The following is a 10,223-nucleotide window of genomic DNA, read 5'->3' on the forward strand; positions in this document are numbered from 1 at the left end:
TTTAAAATTTAGACAGTAACCAATATGGCAATTACTGTGTCTGAGCCAGAGTTTCCATGTGTGGGTGTAAATGGAAGGGACACTTGGGGGAATTGAGAAGGTTCAGCTCATTTCTTGTAACTTGTCTGGAACCAGTTCAGAAGAGTCATCATTGCCTTCAGCGCTGACTCCAACAAGTTCATACTCAAATTACGCTGAGATTGCTGAATACTGAAAAATTGGTCTATTGCAGAATGTCAGAAAAACCCGGAGACATTAATAAGCACACTCGAATATCATAGTAGTCTTGAACAACCTTGTCAAACGGCCTCATTCTTAGCCAGCAGTGTTCAAAGTTCTCTGGTCTGGAAAATACTGGCCTGATATTATTTATATGTTAGTGTTAACATACCAACCAATAGAAAGATTCATCTTGATGGATGAAGGGAGAGGTTCTTAGACTGTATATAAATGTCTTTCTAAGCAGCATTGGTAGACAGATAATTCCCAGATAATTTTCTAAAACCCACCATTTTAGCCTTTAAATACCAGGATATATATGTTACCATTTTATCTATTGACATCAGATCTTCAGTAATTATCCTGGTTATCATGAAAGAAAGTCCCACACCCCAAATAGGCCTCTGTGCCTCCTATACCTCTGATATACTAGATATCCCATTTTTTGGAAACCTATCTAGGCAACTTGATACATGGAAATATTATTTTCATACAGTAGAACATCCTTTTTTAAAGTGCACCCTTCAACAACATACTTCCAGCAATAAATCTGTGAATATTTATGGTCTAAGCCACTGACAACCAGGTATATTTTTTTGTTAAGTGGCACTTGACCAAAGAGGGTGATAAGGTAGCGGAAAAATCTATGGGGATATTTTAGCCATTGCCCTATAGGCCTAAAAAAATGTATTAAAGAAGTGTGTTCTTTTGCATGAACATATTGTTTCGTGATTAACATGGATGTCTTTATGCCTTAATGCATAAAGTCAATGACACATTAAACATCTGTATAACCTATCATGTCTTAATGCTTGACACAGACTCTTTTAAATCTAACGCAGGTCATGGTCCCCCACTGGTAAATTCGCATAAGTCTATGTATGGTCACTTCTCAGTGTTGGGCAACGTATTCTCATTACCTTGACGCTTAGCCTTGGCAGAGCGCGCCGCTGGGGCAGTCTATTTAAAAGGCCAGTCGCCAGATGAGCAGCGAGCACAGCGCGAGCGGTAGCAGCTGGCGAGAGGATATCAACCCGTTGCGCACAGCTCTGTTCTGTTCAGGAGAAGGATGCGCATCTTCACTGTCATCTGGGCCATCTGCTTCTTCTTGAAGGAAGTGCAAGCGTGGGGCTTCAGAAATGGAATCTTTCATAACTCCATATGGTTGGGTAAATCATGTTTTATTTTGTGATCTTGGGGTCATTACTTTCCCAACAAGGATAGGCTACTTTTTGAACTGTTAAGCATTCCATCAACTGCGGTTGGAAACATTTGCTTTCTGTAGGACGTTCTCCTGAAAGATGTATGTGTTGTGTTTTACAATATGGTTGTGGAATGTTCCGATGTAACGTTTAGCACAACAATGACACTGAATCTTTCAAAAAACTGTGGTATGGTTTTCTTTTGTTTTGGTTGCTTGTACATAGGCCTATAAGAGGCGCCGGTTTCTCTTTTGTTAATTTAATTTTACAATGGCCCACCCCGGCCTAACCCTACCTTAACCCGGACGAAGCTGGGCCAATTGTGCGCCGCCTATGGGACTCCCTAACGCGGCCGGTTGTGATACAGCCCGGGATCGAACCCGTGTCTGTAGTGAAGCCTTTTTGATGTGTCTATAAACTTAGGCTAATTATCATTCCCATGTGTTAGAAAAAGTTTTGCTTTATATGTTCACTTCTCTAACAGGTCTTTATCTTCAACATAATCTCACAATCCTGCACAACATATGCTATTTATATATATATATATATATATTTTGCCTAAAAACATTTAGCATTAATTAACCCTGATAACACTTTGTCTACATCATTTTGACTTATGTTGTAACGTTATTAAATTGCACATATCACTATGGTGTGTGTTTGGTTAGAGGGCACAGTTGGAGACGGGACAAATTTATGACTGTACACATGCATGAGCGTCTTGCAAAGCATGACTTCATTTTGTCTAAGGGACGAGAAACACACATGAACAAGAAAGCTGTGCAAATTTCTGTGCAGATCATTCTTTCAGTGTTTATGTTATGGCATAGAAATGAAAAAATAGGACAGAAAGTTTTATCAGACTCCACATTTCTTGTGTAAAACAGAGACAGATCCACTCCTATAACATCTGCCCCTGACACACTGAGTTTATAGACCAGTCTGCTTATTTTCTAATAATATTATATTGAAGACTGAATTTGGCCCAACCCATATCTGCAGGAATTAAGGGTACTGAGGCTGCTGCAGCACCCCCCAAAAATGCATATATATAGATATTTTTTTCTCACAAAAGTAGTGCATTGGGCCTATTTATATTCCTATATTAGCCGATATAGCCCATCTGCAGCACAGGCAAAACGTTTTTTCCCACCCTCAAACTACTTTCAACGGAATGTGTCATATAGGCTACTTCTGATAGAGTTAATGAGCTTGACTTGCCCATCAGGCCTACACACATCTGGAACACATAAACTAAACTGCATGTTTTCAGTAATATATCTTGTAACCCAAACCCCCTATATCATTTGGTTAGACTAATAGTGAGACACACCACTCTCTAGGATTATACTGAAAATGAGTTACCACCTCACAAGGCACCTTGGAGGAAGAGGTTGACTAGTAGTTGCAAACATTGACTCGTAGCCAGCTTGGACTGCACTCCCAAGTCCTACAAGGTCATGCATGCCTGATGTCAAAACGGGTTCAAAGGTGGACCCCCCATAGGGAAGCACAGCAGTATGACCACTCCTGAGAGGGAGATTACAAACACTTAGCGTCTGTCCTAAGGCTTTCTATCCAACCACAACACATTACAGAGTTGAAAGATGTTGGCCTATCCACCGTGGGTGTTTCATGTTTCTTTTCTTCCACTATGAACTTCTTAGTCTGTATGCCACTTTACTTGTTCTAGCTCCCCGAGAAGGATTCCTCCAATCTTGTTAAACATAATATTTTCCACTTGTTTTTCTGTTGCCTGGATACGTATCTTTGTGGTTGTGGCAGTGGGACACTACACAGGCATTGGCAGCATATCTGTCTATCTGTAGTGCTTTGATAGTGATAGCAGTGTTGACTGACTGAGGGGGACATCTTTTTTTCTGGACAGAGCAAGCTGCTGGAGTCTACCACAGGGAATCGCGTAAAGGGAGATACCAGCTGACTTATAAGGAGGCCAAGACGGTGTGCAAATACGAAGGAGGAAATCTTGCCACTTACGATCAACTGGAGGCTGCTCGTCAAATAGGTTTACAATAATGTCCCTATCCTCCCAATCACCCCTAGACCCCTCTAGTCCATGTCCTCCATCTCTCTCTCCCTCCCCCTGCGCTCTCTCTTTCTCGCTCTGTCTCTGTCTCTCCCCCCTCTCTCTGAATTTACAAGGAAAGAGTCGGAGGACTACAACTCAGAAGCAGCATAATGTTGCCAATTGGATTCTGTCAATGTCAATGCAGACTTTCAAAATAAGCAGTGGCAACTAATGAGTGGCCCCTGAGTTTACAAAATGCCATTATCACTGTTGATTTAACGATGCCTTACAGTTTGCCTAAGAGCCCTAATTATTAAACAGTTTAAATTATCCGACCATGTGTTCACTGGACAAGCAATGCCAGGAAAAAGTGTGTTTATCTTGCCTTTCTCCCATGAAATCAGTCAAAGATGTCTTGCCACTACACTACAGCCTGTTGCTCTGTGGGACTTCAGCCGGTCCCAATCTGCTCCCTACCCTTTCCCCTTGGCCCTAACCCTTCGATGTCTGTAGATCTGAAGGGTATATACATGTAAGCAGTATACTGCAGGGGGTGTTGTTTTCACCATATTTCCTACACTTTACAGATCAAACATCAAAGGTTTAGGGTCAAGGAGAAGAGTTATAGGTAGTGAATTGGTACCAGCTTGAGACGTCTTCCCAGTATAGTAAGAACAGTAACACCTGCCTGGCTGGCTTATGTTAACATTACCATGGCAGACAAACTGTAGCCAGACCAGGCCCTGTCTTGGGAAACCACCACTTGTATGTGTGTGGTTAAAGCAGAGCTGCCCCATGGACAATTATCCTAGGAGGTCTGAGTTTGTCTCCCCTGCATTTCCTGACTGACTGTGGTCCACTGATTGTGACTGGAGGCTTTTTTTAGATACATTGGAGTTCATTATGCGTTACCCCCACCACCCACCACCCATCCACATCCCCACATCAATGGTCCGCTTGTAATTGCAGATGCAAAGTCAGTGGAAGGCACATTTTTGACAGGGACCGTAGCATTTCCAAAGACAGGGTTTTGTTTTGAGAATACGAGCAAGACGAATGGCTTGTGGTAACCCAATATGGCCATGGATCTTCTGTAAGGGTTTTATCTGTGGTACTAAGAGGGGGATGCTAGTTTTAGAAACCAAGCTCTCTTATGATTTTACCAATATGACACTCTTAGCCCGAAACTTTGCAAATTCAGTTTCTTACCAGGCTAATTCTTTGTCCCTCATTCCTAGGCTTTCACGTGTGTGCGGCTGGGTGGTATGACAAAGGTCGTGTAGGCTACCCTATCGTCAAAGCTGGTGCCAACTGTGGTTTTGGGAAGGTTGGTGTCATCGACTACGGGTACAGGCTGAACAAGAGTGAAAGATGGGACGTCTACTGCTACAATCCCAACTGTGAGTAGTGAACAGACCTGCTTTCAAATTATATTCCAAATCATTTCAAATTCTCGATCTGTGATTGATTGAACTGACTGTTGCAAATGGAACCAATAGAACATTTTTAAAAGTGCAAACTTCACCCACCTGACTCTCCAGGCAGGCTAAAGAAAACGCTCAAAGTATTTGAAGGATTTCAAATAATATTTGAACCCGTCTGCTTGCATGACAAATGGAGGTTTAGGCAATCCTGGGTGTGTTGGTTTAACAGTTTAATCGATCATGAGTCTCCACCATATGAGATGAGTGTGTGGTTGAGTCAGACAGACATTGGTTTCTAAGGGGCGAGGTTAAGGACACACAGGGTCAGAGTTGTAAAGTTGATTGTGGTCCATGACGTACTAGTGGGACACATTGATGACTGTACATGGGCAGGGGGGGCTGTGGTTTGGATAAAGACCTCATAAGAACTCCCAACATGAGTAAGGCAGGACACTGGAGTAGTAACAGTGATAACTGTAACTGAGATAGTCTGGCCTATGAGTGATGGGGTGACGTACAGCTGTAGACACTCCAGATGATTCACCAAAGCCTTGCAGATGAAGCGAGACCTGAATGCCTTTGAGCTGTCATGATGGACGACAGGAGGGAAAAGAACGCCAACAGCCAACTAAATGTTGATTCATTTCATAAAGATTGTCTCTGACTGGGCTCATACATGGAGATGAAGATTGTTTTCTTGTTGAAAGATATTTAGCTTCCTATCCATCTCAGTATATCTGGAAAAGGTTGCAAATGCAATATTATTAATATAAACACCCGGCATAACTGCCTGTGACAGTGGCTCTAAAGTGTGCATCCATGCCAATATGCTTCTGGAGAGAGCCAACAGAGGCTGGACTGTTTAATGGTGTCTCAGTCTTATAGAATGGTGAGGCAGATAATTACACAAGTCTATGGATGAGGCAAAGAAACACCTCTAGGTGTGAAGCCAACAAGGAACACTAAATACCCAATGACTGGGACTTCTCTCGAGTCAATGAACATTTTTGTACTGTAGAATGACGAGGCAAAGCAACATGTTGAGGTTTAAATCCAACAAGGAACACACTGAACTCTTAATGGTCTAACTTGTCTGTAGATTATATGAAAATCATGTGGTAAGAACCCAGTCTTTAAACTGTAACTCTTTGGGACATACAGTCGTGGCCAAAAGTTTTGAGAATGACACAAATATTAATTTCCACAACGTTTGCTGCTTCAGTGTCTTTAGATATTTTTGTCAGATGTTAACTATGGAATACTGAAGTATAATTACAAGCATTTCATAAGTGTCAAAGGCTTTTATTGACAATTACATGAAGTTGATGCAAAGAGTCAATATTTGCAGTGTTGACCCTTCTTTTTCAAGTCCTCTGCAATCTGCCCTGGCATGCTGTCAATTAACTTCTGGGCCACATCCTGACTGATGGCAACCCATTCTTGCATAATCAATTCTTGGAGTTTGTCAGAATTTGTGGGTTTTTGTTTGTCCACCCGCCTCTTGAGGATTGACCACAATCCTCTCAATAGGATTAAGGTCTGTGGAGTTTCCTGGCCATGGACCCAAAATATCAATGTTTTGTTCCCCCCAGCCAATTAGTTATCACTTTTGCCTTATGGCAAGGTTCTCCATCATGCTGGAAAAGGCATTGGTCGTCACCAAACGGTTCCTGGATGGTTGGGAGAAGTTGCTCTCGGAGGATGTGTTGGTACCATTCTTTATTCATGGCTGTGTTCTTAGGCAAAATTATGAGTGAGCCCACTCCCTTGGCTGAGAAGCAACCCCACACATGAATGGTCTCAGGATGCTTTACTGTTGGCATGACACAGGACTGATGGTAGCGCTCACCTTCTCTTCTCCGGATGCCCCAAACAATCTGAAAGGGGATTCATCAGAGAAAATGACTCTACCCCAGTCCTCAGCAGTCCAATCCCTGTACCTTTTGCAGAATATCAGTCTGTCCCTGATGTTTTTCCTGGAGAGAAGTGGCTTGTTTGCTGCCCTTCTTGACACCAAGCCATCCTCCAAAAGTCTTTGCCTCACTGTGGGTGCAGATGCACTCATACCTGCCTGCTGCCATTCCTGAGCAAGCTCTGTACTGGTGGTGCCCCGATCCCGCAGCTGAATCAACTTTAGGAGACGGTCCTGGCGCTTGCTGGACTTTCTTGGGCGCTCTGAAGCCTTCTTCACAACAATTGAACGGCTCTCCTTGAAGTTCTTGATGATCCGATAAATGGTTGATTTAGGTGCAATCTTACTGGCAGAAATAGCCTGGTCTGTGAAGCCCTTTTTGTGCAAAGCAATGATGACAGCACGTGATTCCAAGCACCACCCTCCTATTGAAGCTTCCAGTCTGTTATTTGAACTCAATCAGCATGACAGAGTGATCTCCAGCCTTGTCCTTGTCAACACTCACACCTGTGTTAATGAGAGAATCACTGACATGATGTCAGCTGGTCCTTTTGTGGCAGGGCTGAAATTCAGTGGAAATGTTTTTGGGGGATTCAGTTCATTTGCATGGCAAAGAGGGACTTTGAAATTCATCTGATCACTCTTCATAACATTCTGGAGTATATGCAAATTGCCATCATACAAACTGAGGCAGCAGACTGTGAAAATTAATATTTGTGTCATTCTCAAAACTTTTGGCCACGACTGTACAGTGTGTGGTAAGACCTTTATCCAGATATTGTAAATAACACTTACACCTCATTTAAAAATGAATCATGACAAAACAGCTGTATTGGGACCTGTCATGATGTTTTCATGGTGGAGAATGATACATGACCACGTTTGGAGTTGGCAGCACATGTGACGACCGTACTCAACATGGAAGAGGTTGCCTCATTGGATGAGATAGCTGCCTTAAGATACTACCTGTGTCCCAAATGGCACCATATTTCCTTATTAGTGCACTAGTTTTTGACATAGCACTCTGGTCAAAAGTAATGCACTAAATAGGTAATAGGGTGCCATTTAGGGCACAGCCACTCATTTCCCCCATAATTGCCTGTGACTTAGAGGATGTATGGTTCGCATTTCATCGATGAATTGCATAAAACAGCTCCTAAATACAATCATTTTCCCTTTACAAATCCAAGGGATCTAGAGCTTTTCAGTTCATTTAATCCAAACTGCTCATTTCATTTTCTTCATTCAAATGACAAAGAAGTCTCGTTTCCCATTTCTAACTTCATTCAGTGGTCACATCACACGTGAAAGAGAACCAAACAAGCAGAACGTCCCATTATTTTAATGTATCATAATGCATATGTTGATAGCACATGTAACAAACACACTGATGTGTGCTTTAATAGACTTGTTATGTCTACAGCATTACTATTAACAGTCTAGTAACAGCCATTGTGCAGAATATTCTCTTCACTTTATTATTTACAATCAGCTAAGGAAAGCGACTAATTGAAAGTCCTCTGGATCTATTTTAGTTTATTAATTATGCTTATTATTTTGTTCTTTCTATTTGATCTGTTACACTATATCTATCATTTCTAATATAACATTTCCTCATCCTGTCTCCTCCTCTCTCATGGTCCACAGCGAAGGAGTGTGGAGGAACTCTGACAGACCAGCAGAAGATCATCCAGTCACCTGGTTACCCAGAGGAGTACCAAGATGAGCAGATCTGCTACTGGCACATCCGTGTGCGCTATGGACATAGGATACGCCTGCATTTCCTGGAGTTCGACGTGGAGGAGGACACGTCCTGTCTAGCAGACTACCTGGAGATCTATGACAGCTATGACGACGTCTCTGGCTTTGCCGGGAGGTGAGGATCCAGCTTTTGATTGAATGTGCCTTTGCATTACGTTTTAATTTGTTGAGTTTAAATTGTATGGTTGATTCAGGGTTGTTACAGTCTTATCCAAGATGTCAGAAAGGTGCATTGTACTAAATGTATTGATACTCATATAGACTCACAAGACTCATAAGACTCTCTTTTCACACAACATACTGTCATAACATAGGCTACTGTCCTCTAGTTGTGTTTCGTATGACCATTTTGTCAACATGTTACTCTACGATCAAATAAATACATTTATTATTTCCAGGTACTGTGGAGATTACTTACCAGATGACTTAATTAGCACAGGTATGAAACAAACACATTCCTATTTTATTACCATATTATTATGAATATTCATTATTATAGATCAAGAAGTTACTGTATATTTCTGCCAAGGATTAAAGCAAATGTACACAAGAGGAGGTGTGTTGTGACTTTTTTAGTACGGCTGTGCTGCGGTAGTAGGCATGAGGCAAAGCCCTTTTTTAATCATCAATTGTTTATCGATTTTTAGTTATAATGGCTTTCTTTGATAAACTATGTCCAAATTTCAAATATCAGGACAGGAGGTATTATCAGTACTTTATACACATAGCAATATATCCATTTAGACTTGGAAATCACTGGCCACTGGCCCCCATTTAATAATGGAACCCTAGTCACTTTAATCATGTTGACATATTTTGCATGACTCATATCGTAATTATATACTGTTTTCTATCCTATTCTACTGTATCTTAGTCTATGCCACTTTGACATTGCTCGTGCAAGTATTTATATATTCTTAATTCCATTCCTTTACTTTAGATTGTGTATATTGTTAGATATTACTTGTTAGATATTACTGCACTGTTGGAGCTAGAAACACAAGCATTTCGCAACACCCACAACAACATCTGCTGAACACTTGTCTGTGACAAATAAAATGTGATTTGATATATCCACATAGCAAATATCCAAATGTCACCTTTCCCCGTTTCTCTCTCCCACAGGGAATGTGATGACACTAAAGTTCCTGTCCGATGCCTCTGTAGTGGCAGGAGGCTTCCAGCTGGAGTACATTGCTGTGAACTCTTCTCTCCACCACTTCCAGAATGACACCAGCTACTACTTCACTTGACAAATTATTTAATAGATGTTTTTTATGTTAATGTTTCCTATTGTATTTATAATGTTGTCATTTTTACTCATGAAATTGATGTGTGTATCCTTGTTGTCTTCAAGGGAAGGCAAATAAATGCTGTATTAAATGTATAACCTCACATGTTGAATGTTTTATTTGAGTTGGGTGTTGTTGAGTTTGTCACTACTGTACTTCAATGTCCCTCCCCATCCTTATCATTGTTTAGGATGATCATCAAGTTTTGAATGGAGTTATTCAGTAAATAATGTTGTAGCACAATTTTGGGATGTTCAGTGAAATTAATTTTCACCAATTTGGGACATTGTCAATAGAAAGGCAATACACGATTCTACAATTCCCCGATTAGGATTATATAGCACAGAGTAATAGGGAGTTAGTTATTTGGATATAGGCTTTATT

At 41.2% G+C, this 10,223-nt stretch overlaps 1 protein-coding gene across 1 annotated transcript; it reads left to right on the forward strand.

Annotated features, from left to right (window-relative positions):
- Positions 1-1,200: 1,200 nt before the first annotated feature.
- On the forward strand, positions 1,201-9,942 carry tnfaip6 (tumor necrosis factor, alpha-induced protein 6). The gene is made up of 6 exons (XM_020457402.2): positions 1,201-1,388; positions 3,310-3,447; positions 4,689-4,850; positions 8,434-8,662; positions 8,946-8,986; positions 9,673-9,942. The coding sequence occupies exons 1-6, from the start codon at positions 1,289-1,291 to the stop codon at positions 9,798-9,800; spliced, it is 798 nt and encodes a 265-aa protein (XP_020312991.1). The 5' UTR covers positions 1,201-1,288; the 3' UTR covers positions 9,801-9,942.
- The last annotated feature ends 281 nt before the right edge of the window (positions 9,943-10,223 follow it).

The sequence above is a fragment of the Oncorhynchus kisutch genome, linkage group LG2, assembly GCF_002021735.2.
Source record: "Oncorhynchus kisutch isolate 150728-3 linkage group LG2, Okis_V2, whole genome shotgun sequence".
Lineage (NCBI taxonomy): Eukaryota > Metazoa > Chordata > Actinopteri > Salmoniformes > Salmonidae > Oncorhynchus > Oncorhynchus kisutch.

Coding starts and splice junctions, on each gene's coding strand:
- tnfaip6 (XM_020457402.2), top strand. CDS start 1,289: ATGCGCATCTTCACTGTCATCTGGGCCATCTGCTTCTTCTTGAAGGAA. Junction 3,448..4,688: donor GGAGGCTGCTCGTCAAATAG/GTTTACAATAAT, acceptor CCTCATTCCTAG/GCTTTCACGTGTGTGCGGCT. Junction 8,663..8,945: donor GTCTCTGGCTTTGCCGGGAG/GTGAGGATCCAG, acceptor TATTATTTCCAG/GTACTGTGGAGATTACTTAC.